The sequence below is a fragment of the Chaetodon auriga genome, chromosome 14, assembly GCF_051107435.1.
Source record: "Chaetodon auriga isolate fChaAug3 chromosome 14, fChaAug3.hap1, whole genome shotgun sequence".
Taxonomy (NCBI): Eukaryota; Metazoa; Chordata; class Actinopteri; order Chaetodontiformes; family Chaetodontidae; genus Chaetodon; species Chaetodon auriga.
The window spans coordinates 17,973,059-17,993,368 of record NC_135087.1 but is presented as its reverse complement, the minus strand read 5'-3'; the positions used below and the strand labels follow the sequence as shown (position 1 = coordinate 17,993,368).

At 43.8% G+C, this 20,310-nt stretch overlaps 1 protein-coding gene across 9 annotated transcripts in view; it reads left to right on the top strand.

Moving 5' to 3' along the window:
- The window catches only part of kiaa1109 (KIAA1109 ortholog), a 66,934-nt gene that overhangs the window by 3,566 nt on the left and 43,058 nt on the right, over positions 1–20,310 (top strand). For all 9 annotated transcript variants that reach the window (XM_076749506.1, XM_076749503.1, XM_076749502.1 and 6 more), the window contains exons 3-32: positions 601–717; positions 2,050–2,128; positions 2,224–2,288; positions 2,465–2,639; positions 3,088–3,169; positions 3,283–3,476; positions 4,633–4,712; positions 5,033–5,183; positions 5,790–5,946; positions 6,386–6,464; positions 8,725–8,816; positions 8,993–9,110; positions 9,204–9,359; positions 9,754–9,851; positions 10,085–10,269; positions 11,172–11,278; positions 11,406–11,638; positions 11,780–11,998; positions 12,477–12,614; positions 13,128–13,304; positions 13,441–13,569; positions 14,130–14,249; positions 14,366–14,694; positions 15,468–15,718; positions 16,089–16,329; positions 16,482–16,973; positions 18,578–18,851; positions 18,970–19,107; positions 19,286–19,356; positions 19,561–19,734. In XM_076749506.1, the coding sequence (XP_076605621.1) occupies positions 601–717; positions 2,050–2,128; positions 2,224–2,288; positions 2,465–2,639; positions 3,088–3,169; positions 3,283–3,476; positions 4,633–4,712; positions 5,033–5,183; positions 5,790–5,946; positions 6,386–6,464; positions 8,725–8,816; positions 8,993–9,110; positions 9,204–9,359; positions 9,754–9,851; positions 10,085–10,269; positions 11,172–11,278; positions 11,406–11,638; positions 11,780–11,998; positions 12,477–12,614; positions 13,128–13,304; positions 13,441–13,569; positions 14,130–14,249; positions 14,366–14,694; positions 15,468–15,718; positions 16,089–16,329; positions 16,482–16,973; positions 18,578–18,851; positions 18,970–19,107; positions 19,286–19,356; positions 19,561–19,734 (4,921 nt within the window). The remainder of the gene's footprint in view (positions 1–600; positions 718–2,049; positions 2,129–2,223; positions 2,289–2,464; positions 2,640–3,087; positions 3,170–3,282; positions 3,477–4,632; positions 4,713–5,032; positions 5,184–5,789; positions 5,947–6,385; positions 6,465–8,724; positions 8,817–8,992; positions 9,111–9,203; positions 9,360–9,753; positions 9,852–10,084; positions 10,270–11,171; positions 11,279–11,405; positions 11,639–11,779; positions 11,999–12,476; positions 12,615–13,127; positions 13,305–13,440; positions 13,570–14,129; positions 14,250–14,365; positions 14,695–15,467; positions 15,719–16,088; positions 16,330–16,481; positions 16,974–18,577; positions 18,852–18,969; positions 19,108–19,285; positions 19,357–19,560; positions 19,735–20,310) is intronic.

The following is a 20,310-nucleotide window of genomic DNA, read 5'->3' as shown; positions in this document are numbered from 1 at the left end:
TAAATCCCAGCTATTAACCCAGATATGAAAGTAGTAGTAGTAGTTACTCTATTAATCACATCTGCATTGCCACTTATTCAGGTGGAATTCATGATGGGTTTCCACATCTATTCATATTCATATCTATTCGCTGTGCTAATGGGTCTGTGTCATATCAGGAAAAGTAGCATCTGTTGTATTCAAAGGACCACTGACGGTTTGTTGACCTTAAAAACAACAAGGTAATTAACGTGTGTAATGAAAGGGTTTGACTTAACGGGCAAAAAAATCCGTGCTCATGATTTGAAATTATAATACTTTACTGTCAGGTTCACAAACATCGATGATGCAAGTGACTTTCTGGGTGTACACATCTATATAAATATCTGTATGTATTGTTTTATTTCATTTTATTTGTGTATATGTTCTGTGTGTGTGTAGCATGAAGGGGCTGCAGCTTACATTTCATTTTACAGCCCTTTGTTGAGTAAATCAACCTCAATACTTTGATCTAAACAAACCGCTCCAAACATCCGAAAGCATAAAAAATATTGTTTACATCTTGTCTCGCATTATTCCTCGTGTTTCCAAACCTGACTGTGCTGTGTTGTTGTCTTTCAGCCACCATTCTATCCTGTGGATGGATCATCTATTTAACTTATTACAACTCCCGCAACATTGGCCTCATCCTCACCCTCATCATCAACAGACTCTACAAGGATGGCTACATTCACATCGGTGTGTGCATCAGGAGCTCTGTCACACAGTGATGAATGGGGAGGAGGAACACTGCCAAAGCTTTCAGTTCAAGGCGTTAACTCAGTCTGCTGAATATTTCATGATGAGCCGGCTTCTCTCAGTGATTATCTCCATAGAGTCTGAACAGCAAACTGCAACCAACACCAGATTGAATTTCTCTCCATAAATGACACAGAACTTAATTTATAAAACACCTCCAGGCTATAAATCCAAGCATACCCCTGCCATTATTTTTTATCAACTGATTTGTTTCCTCCAAAAACACATCAGTCTCTTCACTAAGGAGTTGATGGGGCAGGTGCATCTGCTCTGAAATACAGGCCTAAATCGTGTCCACTCTAATGAAAAAAGAAGCCATAGTGATGCCATAGTGATGTGTAACGAGACCAGTTTGTATCGAACGTTTTATCCGTGAGTTGGCGTTCATGGCAGAGGATGTTGACAGAAACCCGTAAGAGCATAGAGGAAATGCAGGGATGATTACAGAGGCAGCATTAAGGTTTGATGAGGAAGTCATGGCTTGGTTAACATCTCTTTGCCAACATGTGCTGCTACAAAGTGTGCAGTCACCCGTGTGGCTGCTAATCTATTTTTAAAGTTGCATTGATTTTGTCTTTCTCATTCTTTGAATGGATTCAAGGCTCTAAACAGGTTGCTTCTCTGTCTCAAGGTGGCATTTACAAAACGCCTTGTAAGGCCACAGAAGTTTGGAAATGAGTGCAAGAACAAAACCCTCATAACAAACAATCCAGTTTTGATTTGGCTTTACAGACACAGTTTGTAATGTGATTAGCGGGTTCAAACGTGTCTGAAGGTGCGTCTTCGCGGGGAAGTACTGACAAAACAAGCTCACGCTACCTTTGTTCAGCCAGTTAGAGGATAAGGCAAAAATACCACAAGCATGAGGAAGCATCAGCTGGGACGACACCACTTTAGTTTGAACCCTCAGGTGTCGTTGCTCTCTCTGCATTAGTAATCGAAGCAGAGGAAGACGCGTTAGGAGCCCAAAAGGATTAATGTTGCAAAGTCATGTTCAGTTTTCTGCCTCATTTTTCTTGCTCAGTCACAGGCTCTGACCTACTTGTTGTACAATTAGATCCCAATTAAGATAATTTTTTCTCAATGATAAGAGGGAGGCGAGGTGAACTCCTTTACTTATTTATATTTTTTTTACATCTTTCACATTTTGCATTGTAATCAAGTCGAATCAGGTTTTTAACTTCATGTGACTTAATATGATGGAAATATTCTACTTCCCCTCTATAAACACTCACGTCTCTCTAACACAAAATGTGTGTGACCCGTCCACAGGCTCCTTCTCCTTCTCTGTGCTGTCAGGCAAAGTCATGTTCAGAGATGTCTACTACATCAACCAAGACATGTCTATCAGGTAACCTGACCTGTGCTGCGTTGTTTGCTTCTCCTCTCTTCCTCTATCACCTTATAGCGGGTTTTACGGATTGATTTTTATTTCCTGCGTTACAGGATACAGGATGGCTTTCTCATATTTCGCTGGTGGAAAATGTATAACCCAAAACAGAAACAGCATGGTGAGCAAAGCAGAAAATTGGTCACATAAATGCAGCTTTGATGAACTTTCTCTGCACTTCTGTTAGTATTTTTAGTGTACATTAATATTGTAGAATATTCTGTGTTGTGTATTGAACCAGTTACAGCGGGAAACCTCACACGACTTCTGAGTTTCTTCTCCTTGTCTTATCGTCAGACCCCAAGGCAGAGACCAGGCTTTACGTTACAGTTAATGGCTTTGAATTTCACGTCTACAACCGCACGGACCTCTACGCCCGACTGCAGGAGACCTTCGGACTGGAGCCCACACTCATAACACCCAAAAAAGATGAAGAGAGGGGACGAGAGGACAGAGACAAGACCCTTGAAAGGTAAGCCCGAGGCCTCAGGGAAAATCAGACTTCAGCACTGATGTGAAATGTAAGTAGAAGTTGCTTAAAAATGACATTTTAATGAATGTAAGCTCCTCATTGTTGAGTACTTACAGTATCTTGCCTCTCCAGTCGTCTTAATTGTGGATGATATAAAAATGACATTTGGTAAATTGCCCAATTCACAACTTTGAGCAGTAAACAAAAACTCTGAAAAAGCAGCAATCAGCAATTTCCTACAGACATGATTGATGAATGAAGATTTGATGACAAGCAAATGACAAAAGCTGCACACAGACGCTTCTTTTTCTGTCTGTTATCGCCACGTGCACTGGAAGCGTCGGCTCAGAGGAGAGCGATTGTCATTTCTCCCTCACAGCCAAATGATTTGCACTGGCTGGAAGTGCAGTGCAGTTAAAATGACCCATGTGCTCTGGTCCTCGTGTAGTGTGAACATCAAAGCAGAGAATCCAGACCCAAGTTCATCTTGGCGCTCCCTCATCCCTGTGATCAAAGTTAACATCAGCACTGTAAGTACCTCACAAATTCATGCGACCAGTTTTAGAAATTGCACCAGAGCATTGTTTAGAGAAAAAGTCATGACAAATGGAAGATGCTTTTTTGCGTGTTTGCTCTTCCGTAGGGCCGTCTGGCATTTGGGAACCACTACCTCCCCCAAACTCTGTGCGTCAACTTTGAGGATGCCTTCCTGACGTACGCCACCAAGCCTCCCTCCAGCCACCTGGACCAGTACATGCACATCGTCAAAGGCTCGCTGGAGAACGTGCGTGTCATGCTGGTTCCCAGTCCACGCTACCTTGGCATGCAGAATGACGAGTAAGTCAGATTCACTTACTATGAAGGAAACTTGACTTGTTTTGACTTCATTTGAACATTGCTGTAAAATCACCATTTCAAAGTCTGTTCAAATTCAAAGGTGAAATTCATATAAAAGCAACACCAAAGAGATTAAATAATGGAACAGACTTTTTGGTATTTATTTATTCAAACCAATCTGTGAAACTTCTGAACACACAAGTCATGTTATTGTCAATACGAGAACTATTTTGCCCGGAACTTTCTTCAGAGATGAATCTCCTGCCTGAAGAAAAACAACTTTGCCACTTAAGCATACCATAAAGCATGTAGAAAATGAATACATTATACAGTTTAGAACTCCTAATTCTGTGTGCTGCAGTTCTGCAATATGTGATGTATGGTGTGAATCTAAAACACAGTCAGTGGACTCGCTCCATATTTTCTCCTTGTTTGTAAAAATAACCCAGAACATTCAGTTTTTGTGCCCCATTTGTTAGGAGTTAATTCAAAATATATTTGTTTTATTTGAAGTATTGTGCTTTTTGGTCAAAACATTCAGGAGCTTTTGTTTTTCTGCATTTAATGGATGACTTTGCTTTTGGTTGCTGAGTGTAGAAGCTGCTTCCTTCTTAAAGGTATAACAGAGATAAGAATAATATATACAGTATCTGAAATGGGCAGTTTGACAATTTTAACACCAAAAGTGTTGGCAGGATGTTTGAATACGGCCCCATCCCCTTTTCTCCTGTAATCTTTTACCCGACAGCCTGTTCTGCATTTCAAGCGTGGATACGATAAACCATTATCTGCACTTCAACCGAATGAAATGACACAGAGAATAAATTCTGTTAACCTCCTGATTAAGGAGTCACTCTCCAGAAAAACTTGGCAACTGTGGACGCCATCAGTGATTTCAACACTTAACAGTCTGTGACGTGCCTTTTAGCCTTATTGGAGGGTCCAGTGAGAGGAAAGCTGCTGCATTTAGAAACCGAAAGTGTCCTCATGCCAGAATCAAGCTGAATATTTGATTCGTGCTTTGGTACCTTTAATGTACCTGCTACACTGCTGTGACCCCACTTGGAATTATTTAGAATTGGCTCCAGAGTTCATAACTTCTGCATAATGCATCTGTACTTTGCTTTGAAACTGTGACTGTGGATTTCTAATGTAGACCTCCCAGACTGATGGGTGAAGGCTTTGTGGTCATGCAGTCCAACGATGTTGACATCTACTATTACCAGGATGAACCCGGTAAGCTCGTGCATGCACGCGCATCAGCACACAAAATCTAAAATGTTACACAACTGGACTCGCAGTGCGACAGCAGTACCCCAAAAAATGCTGCGAGGAATTGATTAGAATTGGAAAACACATGAGTTTTGCTGTTGGACCGCTCTCTCCACTTCACATGAGCATGCTCAATGAACGTTGCCTCGATGACTGTGGAGCAGTTGCAGTAAAGTAGTTTCATGTAGTTGCAATATTATCTGCAAAGCTTTTCATGCACTTGTGTCTGTTTTGTTCAGCATTTATTGTCCAGGGCTTGAAATGTGTTTTCTTTGTGTGTGCAGGTCTGGTGCCCGTGGAGCAGGAGAGTGGGGAGGAGGCAGAGACGTGCAGTGAGGGCGATAAGCTTCAGGACCTGCCTCCATGTTGGGGTCTGGACATTGTCTGTGGAAAAGGAACTGATTTCAACTACGGCCCTTGGGCAGATCGTCAGAGGTGAGTCATGATCGAACACGCAGTCTCTGTTTCATCAAAGAATTTCAGCATAATTCAGCCTGTAAATCTGGCCAAGAGTCTGTATATTTATACATATGTGTACATATATACACAAAGGTATATACCTGTAGCAGATTCCAGCAGGCCCTGCTGTGTCGCATTCCGGCTGAGATGCAGCCGCCAGAGCTGATCCATTCCAGACAACGCTTGTGATTTCACAAGACACGCTGCAGCAGATTTCAGAAGTGTCCCAGAAGTATCTCTCTGCTCTGCTCTGCTGAAAATACGCACAGTCTATTTTTGACGGAAGGTGCATCAAGCCGCACAGAGCAGATTGAGCCGGGCAGGAAATCAGACGCAGGAATGGCATCGAGATTCTGATACATTTTCAAAATAAAGCAGACTCCTGATCATGTATCAACAATAAACACAACGGTTGCCCAGTGGAATCAAGCCATAACGTCTTTGGCCCCGTCAATACAGATCCAAATGTATTAGATGTAAGAAGAGTGCTGATCTAGTTAAGTGAGAGTCTTCAAACAGTTTTTAAGGCTTTGGGCTTTGCAAATATGGCCTTGCATTTGCATGAACTCTCTCTTTTCTCAGGGACTCTCTGTGGAAGTTTTTCCTGCCGGCTGACTATCAGGCCATGAAGGTGACCGAAGTTGCCCAGCCAGGAAAACCCCGGCAGATCCAGGCCTTCGAGCTCCGCATGAACATCATCGCTGACGCCACCATCGATCTGCTTTTTACCAAAAACAGGGTGACTCTCGCTCTCGTGTGCTTTCTTCTCTCTCTTCTTTTCTTTGTTTCTCGCCAACCTCTGTGATCTTTCTCCACTCTCTGCCGCTCCTCTCGTCTTTGTCTTTATGACTCACCATGTTTTAGCTGTTGATATTGGTTCATGTTTTATGCTTTTTCAAATTTTAATCTTTGAGCAGCGCAGGGATTTTCACAAAGCTAAGTATGTGAAGTGCATACTAAATATCAACATAAATGCATATTGAAAGGAAACAGAAAATGGCTTGAGTCAGGGAAGACCGTCTTTTTATCACGTCTTTTCAACATATTTTTGTTCAGATTACGTGACTTTCTTTCATCTTTAAGGCAATAGCGCAGCCTCTCTCATACTCTGACAGCATGTGTGACTTTTCTGTTTTCTCTTGTCTCCCCCCGTGCCCTGTCTTCGTCCCTGTTACCAGGAAACCAATGCCATCCATGTGAATGTGGGTGCAGGCTCTTACCTGGAAGTCAACATCCCCATGACTGTAGGAGAGAACGGTAAGTGTGTGTTTCAAAGACCAGCAGACCAAAACGTCAACACTTCAGTCAGTTGCCACAGCAGATGTAGATATAGACTATTTCCAACTGTTTTCCCATCAGTTGGTAATAAACTGTTGTACTGACTTGTGGCTGAACTGCATCCATGATGAGCAGCATTATTAAAAGCCAGGATGAACCCAGGCATATTTATTTCCATCTATCAGATAATCAGGTGTTTCTTATTTAATAAATCTGAATTCAGTATTAGGCCCATAAAGGATCTCTTGAGATTGCAGCTAACATCAGTCTTACTCCTTATCCAGTGATGCCCAATAAAAAGGCACTGAATAAATATATTTATCTACATTTTGCTACCCGGGCAGAGCCAGAGTGTGCAGCAGCAGCAGCAGCAGCAGCAGCACACTGCTCTGGTTTGTGGTCCCACAGTCTCTCCCTTCACTTTTGCCCAGCAGGTAGTGTTTATTCATGGGCAAAGTGTAACCTGCACTGTACATTTACTGCCACTAGACAACTTCACGGCTTTCCCTCTGCTCCGATTGCCAGCACCGCTCTAAGCTCAGCCACCGGCACTCTGTCTCGCTCAGCCACACGCTCGCTGCTCACACAGTCATCTGTGTTGATGGGGAAAAATAGACCAGGAATACTCATATCAAAGGAAAACCGTGCAGTGCTTAGAAGCCTTTGCTGCTTAATGCTTTGAAATGTGCGGACAAGACGCCAGTGCAAAAATGGATTGAAGCAGAATGTTTTGTCCAATTAGAAACATGCTGTGAATTTTGGAAATTACTTTTTTTTTTTAAATTAATATTTACTTTTTGGACTTTACAACACTCTACAGTTATTGGACATTGGATCACATGAGTCCAAAACAATCCCACGCAGCCACTGCTGGCATCTAATTTTACAAATAGCATAATACCAGTAATATTTGTTTAGCCCAATCTTTATCTGCAACTCTGCAGAAAAATGGGATAAATAGACATGCGAATAAAAAAAAGCTGTCACGCTTCAAACTATTCAGTATAGCCCTAGTTTACATTCAGATTTCATTTAGGGTTCTGTCTGTGCTTTATTCAAATGTCTTTTTTGCCATAGTAAACCCAGTTTGAATGTAACATTGCGGAAATCATTGCTACATGTTTGTTTTTGCAACTGAGCTTTTTTCCTTTCTGACACGAGCTTTGCTTCAGCTTGATGGTTAGTCATTGCTAAAGATGAATTTAGTCACTATTTTGGGAGTTTGTGGGACTGCAGTGTTAACATAAATCAAAATGGAAAACGTCTCTGCACTTGTGTAAGTTTCATGCAACAATTTTCATTTATTGTTTGGACTGGGTCCTCAGGGATCAGTTTACATATACGGTGAGTTTGAGTTTGCTCAGATCATAGTCATAGTCAGCACCACCTAAGTGAAGTGTGAATCAGTTGTAAGATCAGAAGGGATGAGTTAAATCAAAAATCAAGACCAAGATAAGAGGTCCTGTTCAAGTCCAGGACCAGAACAGGGCCTGTGTAATGATGTCTTTGCATACAAACTAACCACTAACAATGAAGGAGCTCCAAATATCTTTCTTTCAGTTATATAGAGCCAATGGTTTTGACTCATTATTATATCGATATTTTACATTTACATGTTATATACATGTATAATATCCTGTTAAATTCTTTGTGTGCTATGTAAATGATACTGAAAACATCCAGTATTGGCAGAGCACGAGGAAATGCCAAAATTGGCATGAGACTGAAAGAAGGCCAAGACATCATCAAGGGGACAAGACCACTTCGACATGCTGCCACTGTGAAATGTAGACCAGAGGAAATGTCTTTCTTTAAAGTTCTCCTTTGTAGAAGCGTGCACTGTGACTGAGCTTTACTGCAGGAGGCTCTGTTGCACGTGTTTAAGTGTAACACTCTCCATACCTTGTGGGTTAAGTGAGCTTAAGTTAAGTATTCATGTATCCATTATGCAATAATACAGAGGAAAGATCAAGTTAAACCACCAGAAATTGAATTTAAAGCCATATCCAGAATGAAACGACTGACCCAAAGGAACACTGTCGTTATTTTGTGACATAATTTATCTCACTTAGCTGACAGTATTTCATCAGTCATCAGTCAGTTCTCTCCTCTGTCCTCAGAAATGTAGTTAACAGCAGTAGCTTTTCAAGTTTTGTAGGTAAAGAACAAGAACTTAGCCCCAGCTTTGCATTTTGAGAATTGATGGCCCTGCTTCTCTGGCTCTCTCCTCTGCCCTCAGGCTACTCTCCTACCATCAAAGGCCAGCTACTTCATGTGGACACCACGAGCAGCATGCAGTACAGGACTCTTCTGGAGGCGGAGATGCTGGCTGTAAGTAGCATGCAATTATACAAGAAGCTTTTCAGTCAACTTTTTGGACTGAAGTTTGAAAAATAACATCTCCATCGGCTTAACGATGCAAGGGAGAGCTGGGCAAATCCAATGTCGCACGTGCATATACATAGCAAGCACTCTGCCACCAGTGAAACTGTGTTCTGCTGTCGCAGTTTCATGTCATAGCCAGCTACCCTCGGGTGTGGAACATGCCTCAGTCATGGCAATGCGAGATCGAGGTGTACAAGGCCACCTACCACTTCATCTATGCCCAGAAAAACTTCTTCACTGGTGAGTCCTCCAGAGATAATTAGTAGATCATTACGGTTTAGCACTTAGCATTTTAATAGTGAAATGTATGCAACTGTTCCTTCTTTATTTCAGATTTGATCCAGGACTGGGCAAGTGACAGCGCCCCAGACATCTACTCCTTTGTGCCCTATTCATGGAAGTTCAAGATCCTTTTCCACCAGTTTGAGATGATCTGGGCGGCAAACCAGCACAACTGGATTGACTGCTCCACCAAGCAGCAGGAGAATGGTCAGAAAGAGCCTCTTCTCTATGCAAATAACCATAGAAGCAGTGTCTGTAGAAAAGTCTTGATGAATTTAAAGGGTCAGGTTGAAATAAATGTTTTCCGCTTTAACTGAAAAAAAGAAATTGTCCATTAAATTGTTAATTAAAGTAGATTCACAGTTTTGCAGTGTAACAAATAGACCTACTGTTATATGTGTTTAGCATTAGCATTAGCACTAATGCAAATTGTCCAAATCCAGCCATGAAAGAAACTGATAATTTAATGCCTCTAACACTGGAAGCTGATGGCTATGACGGCACACTTTGACTGTATTTAGCCATGATTTATTGTACAGTATATACTCCGCTTAATCCCACCGCAGGCTGTCTAATCAATTCCATTATCGATCTTCTATAGTGTACCTGGCAGCATGCGGCGAGACACTCAATATAGACTTCACTTTGCCTTTCAATGAGTTTGTTCCAACCACCTGCCATACCCGCTTCACCTTGAAGGTGAGTCATGCTTTAAGTGAATGTGATTTGTTCTAAAAATAAATGTCCGTTCTTTTTGCTTCTGTAATTTGTAAAGATTTTGTCTGCCAGGAAAATGATCCTACAGCCGTATGACTACACATGCTGTGTATTTTCATGTTGCTTGGATGCTGATTTTTGAGATTCAGATGTATCTGCTATGTGAATACTTTGACACCAGCGATGAATATGTGTGGGTGCTTTTTCCTCCTCAGGCAGAGGATACAGACATGCGACTATCCCTGCCAGAGTGCCACCCGAGCCGCTACCCCCTCCTCACCCTGGCCAAAGACTACCAGAACGTCAAGCTGCCCCCAGACATGTTCATGCCGGGGGAGAACCAAGGTGCTCCCCCTCCCAAACCTGCCAAGTCCCGCTGGAGGAACATCACCCACGCAGAGTGAGTTAAACCTGGGAAATATGTCTTTCTACTTGTCGGCAAAAAGTGAGTGTGTTAGCAAAGAGCAGGATGATTCATTGTTGTAACTCTGACTCACCTCAGTGCTTAGATAGAAAAGAAATATTGCCAAGGTAGTAGGAGGTAATTCCAAGTAAATGTGCCACTCACCTTCACTTTTTATGCTTTGTTGGTTCAGTAGTTGCTGTGTCTGTTGGTTTTCAGTGGAGTGTAGCCTGTTTATCCGGTCTATTTTGACACTTTGAATTGTGCTCTGTTCAGACAGGGTTCTATTTAGCATCCTCAGTCATGTGTAGGGCTGTGACAATAACCGTGCAACCGCAATGCCACAACCATTTGATGCCTGCTGCGGGGTTGAGCTAATTTTCTTGGAGCTGGCACCACTGATGTCATACTAGTGTTTCTCCACTTAAACTCTTCATTATGTGTAAAACTGTTCTACATGCATCTTAGTCTGCTTCCCTTTTGGAGAATGTTGCAAAGCACTGTCTCTTTCTTTGTAAGCGCCACCCTGAAGGTCAGTGAGAGTTCAAAGAGTTGCTGGAGAATCTTTGCTAGGTTGCACATGCATTGTGCACACCGTACCTAATCACTCTACATCCAGATCATTTATTATGTATAGATCAGAGCTAGACTACACTGATGGAGCACTGTGAGAGACCCACTGACCCCCTGGGAGGTTCCGATCGAATTCTGTGAGGAGCAGTGCACTCTGTTCTGCAGAGAAATCAGGCGCGACCCATTTGCCGTCTCTCACCTCAACCGAATGTCCTCCATCCTTGGTTCATAAAGCAAATGATGAACTAGAAAATCCACTTGAAATGATGATAAAACAGCATTAGAACTCTGTCCTGAGCGTATGTGTTTTTTCTTCCTCACCTCAGAGCCGGCTGGGTGGATTGCTGGAGTGTTCCCAACTTCTTGCTCATCATTGACTACACCTGGCACCCCATTTATCCCCAGAAGGCTGATGAGCAACTCAAACAGTCGTGTAAGCTCACTGCTGTAGTATCAGTTCTTTGCTGTGTGCTGTAAAGACAACCGTGAGACTGTATGAGACGTCACCTAACTTTTGTCTTACCCATGTCGTCTAACTTGCCTGTGATTTGTGTCTGAAGTGTCTGAGATGGAGGAATCCATGCTGTCAGCTCTGCGTCCCCCAGAGCACACTTCAGTACCCCACAATGCCCCACCACGCTACACCTCCACATCTGCTTCAGCCACCCACAGCCGGATGCCCACTGACCCCTCAGAGCTCCCGCCCGACAGACTTCATGTGGAGATGGAAATGTCCCCAGATTCTCAAATCATCCTCTATGGGCCTTTGCTCCGAGCACTGATCTCCATTAAGGTACGGAAACCAGTGTAATCAGTAGCTCAGTTCTCTCTCCCCGCTTCCTGCCTTCCTCCTTATCTGTCACTATCAAATAAAGGCAAACAAAAAGAAGTCTAAACAGCTCATTCATCTAATCATCCTTTCAACTGTTGCCAGGAAAACTATTTTGGTGAGGACGACATGTACACAGACTTTGAGGAGGCCGTATCCAGCCCTGTGTTGTCCACCTCCACCTCCTCAGGCCTTGGTTGGTCTCCTCTGGGAATGGAAGACAGCGAGCAGAAGGAGGCCTCAGACATCCATCCCCTCGACCTGCGCCCCTGGGATATCACCGTGTACATCAACCTCTACAAAGTCCATGGCCGACTGCCAGTGGTAAAACGGATGACTGCCGATCCCGTTTCATAATTTGGTTTAAGAAAAAAAGAGGGAGAGATCAATGTAGAAGTGCGTTCTGAAACTGTTGTATCAACCCAGGGTGAAATGAAAATGATGAAAATGCACATTAATGTATACATATAGGAAATAGGATGTGCTGTAGATGCATGGAAACAAATCTAATTTCATGTATATGAACAGCTGAAAAATATCAATAAACTTGCAATAGAAAAGGTTCAATAAAAGAACATATGAGAAAAGAAAAAAGAATGTTCATTGTGAACATTCAAGTAGAGGGTGTAGGTATACCTTTAAGTCAACTTTATTGCCCTCACCTGTTTCTTGGCTTGCAAGGAATCATTCTTTTCTTCAAACCTGCCAGTCATGCTTTTTGACTTGATGTGTGTTTATGTTTATGAAAACAGCTTGATGCATGAGTCTGCATGTTTTCTTACTTTTGTCTCAATGCCTCCAGCACTGCAGCAGCGAGGGTCCCGAAGGTCCGTCCGGCTTCTTGGAGCGTCTGTGTTTTGAGATGAAAAAGGGTTACAAGGAGACGATGCTTCAGCTGCTCCTGTCTCCCATTCACATCTTCATCAGTGACAACTACCAGGTCAGAAACACAGCACTGCATGTAGAAAAAAGTGACGTGTAAGCAAGGCAGTGTAACCCAGGACAGGAGTAAAAATGTAACCATGTATCAAACAATCAGTCATACACAAACATCTACTCTGAAATCTGATAACTGAAGGCATGACTCAGTCTTTATACCCTGAATAAAGCTTGGCGGTCATTATATAAATGCTTTTCAGCAGCCACATGTTTGCATAAGCACCTCTGTGTTGTATAACCGCTCAGAATTTCTAAACCGTAGCCGTGAGTTGGATCCTATTTGCTGCTCAGAGTGGATATCATTCCCTAATCCCTGACAAAGAATGTGTAGCCCTCATCTCGCTCCTCCAGTGAGATAACAAGCTCTTTTGTTATGGCACGTGCAGGCATGTTATGAAATGAATTTCACCTCAGCACAAGCTGAGATTTCCTCCGTGTTGCTCAGTTTCTGTAGCTTTACCCAGTCATGTAAGATTAGAAATAAGTGATTGTGACTGTGTTCTGTTGCGCACAGCGTCCCACGGCGGACGGGGTGTTGAGGGACGGCCACCTGAGTCTGTCTGGCCTGCAGATGAGGGCCCACGCCATGTTCTCCGCTCAGGGCCTCCCTCTAGGCAGTGACACACTGGAGTACGCCTGGCTTATCGACATGCAGGCTGGGGGGCTCGCCGGCAGGGTCACTGTTCCACAGGTGTGTGTGTGTGTGTGTGTGTGTGTGTGTGTGTGTGTGTGTGTGTGTGATGGATTTGGAATGTGGAAAGGATACATGTGTGAGTCTTGTTGCAGTTAGTTGCAGTAAATGTATTTTTTCTGTTTGTGATTATTAGGTGGCCAGTATGATAGAGTGGGGCGAGGCTTTCCTTTTCCACGGAGTTTCCCGAGAGTTCCAGCTAGAACAACCCAAGCCCTCTGTCATCTGCCAGCATGGTGCTGACCGTCGAATCTGTGATGCCAAGGTACAGACAGGCAGCGTCCCATTCTTACATTTTCTCTGCTGAAGCTGTCTCGCGTTGGTTTGAACTACCTGGCAGCTGTGTGTGTTTGAATCTCATGCTTCAAGCTACTTAATTAGCTCATTATGGCTGAAGGCTTTTTTTGTGAGATTTCAATGTTGGCCCGAGCTGTCCAATGTGCAAATGGCACCAGATGATAAAAAGAGGCTACTGTGAACCATTCTCTAATGATGCGTGACTCAGAAAGCACACTTTTACACAGCTGGGAAAACTGAACAACACAGAAACTATTGATCAAGTCACAGCAGCCATACATAAATAACACCGCAACCTATGAAGTAACGTTGAGAGACGTCGGTTTCACAAAATGTTTTGTTTATATGCGAATCCAGACAAGGATATTTTTAAAAACTCTGCCTGAGAGCCCTCATTAGTGTCTGACGGCTGAGCAGCTGTGGCCACGGGGTCTGTAGCAGTATGTAAAGCACAGCCGCACTAAATTGGCGATGGTTTCCTTGCAACCACTGAAATGTTTCTGGTACTAAATGATGGTTGTCTTTCAGATGAGCTGCCTGCCAGGTCACTGCCGCACATCAGAGGAGCTTAAGTACACCATGACCCGACTGGCCATGGATGGAGTTGACCTCTTCATTGTGGAGCATGGCTGTGCTGCCAACATCAAGGTAATTAGCGGCATTCATTTATGTATCAAATTTCAAGGAAGATATTTATTTATAACAATTTATGTGTCCAGAATGTGTAAAGATCTTCCATTCGTCCTGTCTTTCTCCCTCCCCAGACGGCTATCATTCGCGTAGCCAACTGCAACCTGCACAACCAGGCAGTGGGAGAGGGCATTAGTGCCGTGGTGCAGGACGTAAACATCCGGCAGTACATTGAGCAGCAGCACAGCGAGGCAACCAGGCTGCAGCCGGCTGGACAGGGTCAAGGTCCAGGTCAGCCGCTGGGTCTCGGGCAGCCCCCTTTGCTGCGACGCTCTGTCTGGCTGGAGGCGGGTTCAGTCAACCTGAACCTCATCACAGCAGACATTGCCCTGGCCGCTGACCACCCAGCCAAATGTGAAGTCCAGAGGCATTTTCTTGAGCTCCACGATGCTCAGACCAAAAGGTAGAAAACACAGACTGTCATGTGTTGTTTACCTTTCCAAGCACTTCTCGCATTGTGCGAGTGTGGGAGGAAAAGAGTCCTCTGTTTGTCCCTCAGCTACCCCAGAGCAGCATTGTGGCACGTCTTGCTTATATCATTGGCCATTATTCTTCACCGTTATTTCATTTGTGAATTTGCTCACAGGTAGCAGCAGCATTTAGTTTAATCAAGGGACGCTGGTAATGTTCAAAACACCGTTTACAAGAATGTCAATGCTGAAACTTCTTCTCGAAGTGGAAATGACTCACTCGCTGTATCACACCTCTGTATGATGAGTCACACAGTTATGAGATGTGCAGATTGTACTATAAAGTAGACCTATTCAAACGAACCGAGATGATACATTTTCTGTCATATGCAGTGATCCTGCTCATGATATGTGATAATCAGCTGGTAGGTTGGCCAACTGCTGTGCTAATAGATTCAACACAGTGATTCAAGATCTCATTAAAGGTCAGCAGGGAACCGTTTCAGTACAGATGTTCTTGTCTAGCTTGTAATTGGACAGGATCTTTCTCAGTAGTTTAGCTAAATGCTAAAATATGTGGGTTATGAGAAATGGTAAAGTTAAATTGCTAATCCTTTTTGACATATACTCAATTGCAAACAGCACAAAGGCAATATATTAATTGTTTGACCTCATCAACTTCATTGCAAGTACAACAGATCCAGCAAATCCTGTCTTTCTTCATCTCCCTCTTTGGTTACCTCTCTCTTTACCTTCTTCTCCTCAGACTCTGGTTCCTCTGGCCGGAAGAGGCCGGTATCCGCAACAAGCGCAGCAGGAACCGCTGTGGCTGCCTTGGAGGCTGCAGGTTCTTTGGAGGGACCAACATGGGCCTGGACTTCTTCAAGCTTGAAGAGCTGACACCCTCCTCCTCGTCTGCGTTCTCTTCTTCCAGCACGGAATCAGACATGTCTTATGGCCAGTCTTTGCTACAGCCAGGGGAGTGGATTATTACCAAGGAAACACCCAAAGTGGATGGTATGCATTTGCATAGATTTAATGTAAATTTCCTGATATGCCCTTTACTACCTTTAGGGTGTTTTATGTGCAGCAAAATTAAGAACATTTGAAATCCACAGTGTTTAATTTATTACTAAAACAGCAGCTATTCTTCCCATACAGGAAGCCCTGGGAATAAGAATGCTGGTCTTTGTTTATCTCATTACATGAGAGTTCGTTGTATTTTATGGTAATAATTTGAGCTGTTATCAATATCCTGTCTGAATAATCAATGATCTTAAAAATCAGTGTGACCAGCTCTCCGTGAAATGCAGAATGTGTACATGTAGTGCAAAATACTGAATGACACAGAGAAGACCATAAACAAACCGTGTGTATGTTTTCTTAGGGAGAGTTGTAGGACTGAAGACAGACACTCACTCGCCATGTCTTCCCCCTGAGCTGCCTGAGAGGCGTGTTCAGCAGCACCTCAGTCTCCAGGTGCCCCAACGCTCCCACAGCTCCGCTTCATCCTCTGAAGAAAATAGCTCTTCTAGCGCCGCGTTGCCCCTGCTGGCTGGAGAGAGGGACACTCCCTCGCCAAGCACAGAGGAACGCATGTTCCCCATGAATGGCAAAAGCCCTGCTGAGTGAGTCGCTTGGATCGTTGCTTAAATGTTTACATGAAAAAATACTGATACATAAACATAGGTGGTCAGAACATGTAGGAACCACTAGAAGGCAGCACAAGTAGGATTTTCAGCACGACTGTAGTAACTTAGTTTCTCCTCTGTCTGTGCAGCACTCTCGGGGAGGTCCCAGAGGTCTCGCCAGTGTCACCCAACAGCTCCCAGGACCGCTCCTCAGTGCGGTCCCCCCTCTGCTCCCCCCTCAAGCGCCAGTCTTCTGTGCACTCAGGTCGACTGGGCAGCACCAAGAGCTTGTCGGCTGCTGTGTTCACTGACAAACCCCCACCGGTCCTGTCTGGAGGCGTCCAGTTCAGCAGCGAGGTGTCCCGCAGTGATGAGAACGTCTTGGATTCGCCGCGTCAGCGCAGGAGCTACGGCTCATTTCCCTTCACGCCTTCAGCGGACTCCAATACCTTCCATCAGTACCGCTCTGCAGACTCCAGCATGTCCGTGGCCGACAGCGAGGCGTACTTCTCGGCTGCGGAGGACTTTGAACCGATCAGCAGCGCCGACGAGGGTCCAGGGACGTACCCGGGCCGCAAGAAGAAGAGGAGGCAGCAGATGCAGCAGCCTCAACAGCCCCCATATCACATGGAGAACTACAGGTCAGCTTAGATAATGACGTACTTTAGACTTCTGCTAGCGGAGCTCAGCTTCAGTGGAACTCATAAAAGTTCTCAAAGTTAAAGAGTTTGAAGATTTGAGAGGAGACTGGGTGGATGGTCAGATCAAGTACAAGGTTAAGAACGGGATTAAGGTGATGATCAAGTCCAGACAGCTCACAGCTCCCAGTAACATCAAAGAGCCTCTCATTTCTCATCTGTAAGAGCAGATGAATTAATGACCCGTCTAGCAAGTTCTGACCTTGCCGCAGTGCTTGAAGTGTTATCCTTTTAAATAATGTTTAAGGGGCCATTCTGAAGGATTTTTGATTCATTATTTACATTTTAAGATTGGGATGAATGCAGGAGTTCGATTTTTCAGCCAGTGTCTACAGTTTGTCAGTTCCCTTTTAGGGCTGAAATTTCAGTGGTGGACTCATGGTGTCATGAAGAAATCCCAATTTCAACATTTGACAAAAACACATACGCTTAACTCAAACTGGTTGAGCGATAGAATACATGTTTTGTCATTTTAAATTTCACGGTAGGAGTAGGAGTTTTGCTGTTTTAAAACAAAAGCTGATGTATTGGAGGTCTTTAACACTTAGCTCGCACTTGGAAACCACAGCAGATTGTCACATAGCTTGTGATGGCTCTCACTGACATCTTTGCAGCGATTATAAATGGCCTTAATGGCACAGTACGCAGGAACACATCAACATTATGACATTTTTATGTTCTGTTTCCAACAAGCATTACATTCCATTGTGTTAAGCAACTTGCCCCGTAGCTAAACATGTTGCAGCTTTCATTTATTACTCTGATTCGGTCACACAAGGATGGATGTCATCTCGATGGGCTGTAGCAAATGAGATGTTTGGTCCATGAGCAGCCACTTACTGTTGCTGTGTTTTGCAAATTGGATTTCAGCCTTGTTCTGCAACCAGCTTATCATTTTTCTATTACCCAAAATGTTCCCACATTGATTTCAGCACACTTTTTGATTGATACAGCCTCCACACAAACACAAATAATCAATCCAGCCTCATGAAAGGTTTCAACTGGCACCAGCCCGTGGAAATATACGGCTGAAGATAAAACTAAATGTTAATAAATCCACATTTGACATTGTTGACATCAATGCAGCTGTATTACCATTAGAGCAGTGGCTGTTAACTGGCATCACGCATTGACCGTGAGACTCATGCAATTAACATTTTTCATGCGCTCTCACGCCAGACGTCCATTTTCTCCTGTGGTGAAAAGCCAAAGTTGTAACCTTGAAAAGGGGACATCGTCAGCGTTAAGACAGACAAGAGTCAGTGGCTCTTCTGGCAGCAGTGTTTCTCTTACAGGACGCTCTCTGTTGCTCTGAAACTTTCTTGTGTCCCTAATAGTAGGTTATTATTAACTTAGTATGCCTTTGCAGTATCATGAATGTAATTGGGAAGATCTGATCAAACATGCTTTTTCATATGACTCTGACCCTCAGAAAAGGCCATTTGCCACCAAAACATTTGCTTATATTAAGAATGTTTTGGTCATAACGCCTTTATAAATCACACCTTGACATATTCATGTGATGTATTTTCCCCTCCCCCCCCCAGCCGGAGCTCCATCTACCACAGTGTTGAGGGTCCCCTCACCTATGTTCTCAATGGTGAGCTGATCACTGAGCCACGCCCCCTGCCCCTGCCCCCAACGCTGCCCCCGCTGCCACCCCAGCCCCTGCCCAGCCACACATCCCAGGCCTCCTTTGTCTCAGCCCTCGCCATGGAGGAGGAGAGCTCAGTGGAGGCGGAGAAGACGGCTGAACCCGGTCCGGTGACCCGCCAGCCCCACGTCATGGCGTGCTACCAGAGCTACCTAGCCCACTACCAGGTAAAGTTAGTCAGTTTGTCGGGTCCTTCAGTGATCGAAACATTAACTTACAGACGGTGCTGTTAATGTTATCATTTTTTTTATCCGATTAAAACACCCTTCCCGTCATCTCTGCCAGGTTTCAAATTGGTCTGTCAAGCAGCCAACCAATAAGAGGACCTCCAAGTCTTCTCTGCACCGCCCACTAGATTTGGACACACCCACCAGCGAGGAGAGCTCCGCCTCTTTCGACCAGCTGTCTGTCCCCAGCTTTAAGGTCTTTGTAACTAACAGTCTTTGTCTGCATGTAGTGAGCTTATTGGCTCTCTCAGCATGTAATACTATAGTTAAACTTTAGCATTTTATCCAGGTATAGGCTGTTAAATGGTATGTGTCCATCCCTAATACACCCAGTGCATCAGTTTGGAGGTGTAACATTCACTTTTACATAACAGGTGATAAAGCAGGGCCTCTCAGCCAGCTCTCTACTGGACAGAGGAGTTCAGCTGATGGGAGAGAACAACAGGTATTTAAGGCACATCATTTTCACCCCTCTTACCCCGTGATTTAAAGTAAAAACCTATTAACTCAAGAATGTGTGTTTTCTGTTCCTATGTTGCTCAATTTACACCCCAAATGATGTATTGTCCTTTGAAGCAGGAACTAATGCTATGTTTGTTATTATTCACATGAACGCATCATCAGAGAGTGTCCTTCTGTTCCTCCACAGCACACCATATACGCCACTAGATAAGAGGGCCATGGAGAACACAGATGAGGACACGACGACAGATGACTGGACTCTGGAACAGCCCTTAGCTCAGACCAGGACCACCGCAATCGTGGAGGTGAAGGGAGCTATCAATGTGGTGCTCACGCCCCTTGTGGCTGAATCTCTGGACAGGTAGTAACTATCCTTCAATCTTCCCTTATTATTATTATTATTATTACTATTATTATTATTATTATTATTATTATTATTATTATTATTATTATTATTATTTTTATTCCATTGTTTTTTCATTTTAGTCTGCTTATCATGCTGCTTTATGACCACACCTCCCTTCAAACTAAGTTTTCAGTCTCAGTTTGAAAAACCTGACAAGAAAAATTAAACAACTTTGCTGACCCTAAGTCATTCTCACTCTACACATTATTAGTTCAGGGTTATTTTTAGCCTGAAGCTAAGTTTTGACCTTAAGCCAATTTAATCCCTATGCACGCTGCATCTTGGATGTAAAATTCCGCTGACAGCGCCTCAGAGTCTGGTCTCGCTCTTGTTTGTCTACCACTGTGAATCTTTTAGTTTGCCAAAGGCTAACATTGCTGGGTTTACAACGGGCTTACAAGCACTTAGCTCTTGGCTAGTGCTGCATGGAGATGGATACACTGTAGCTAGAAGATTGAATAGACAAAGACATGGTAAATTTGATTACACTTGGAAAGGGCGAGGTTTAAATCTGAATCAATTCTGATAATG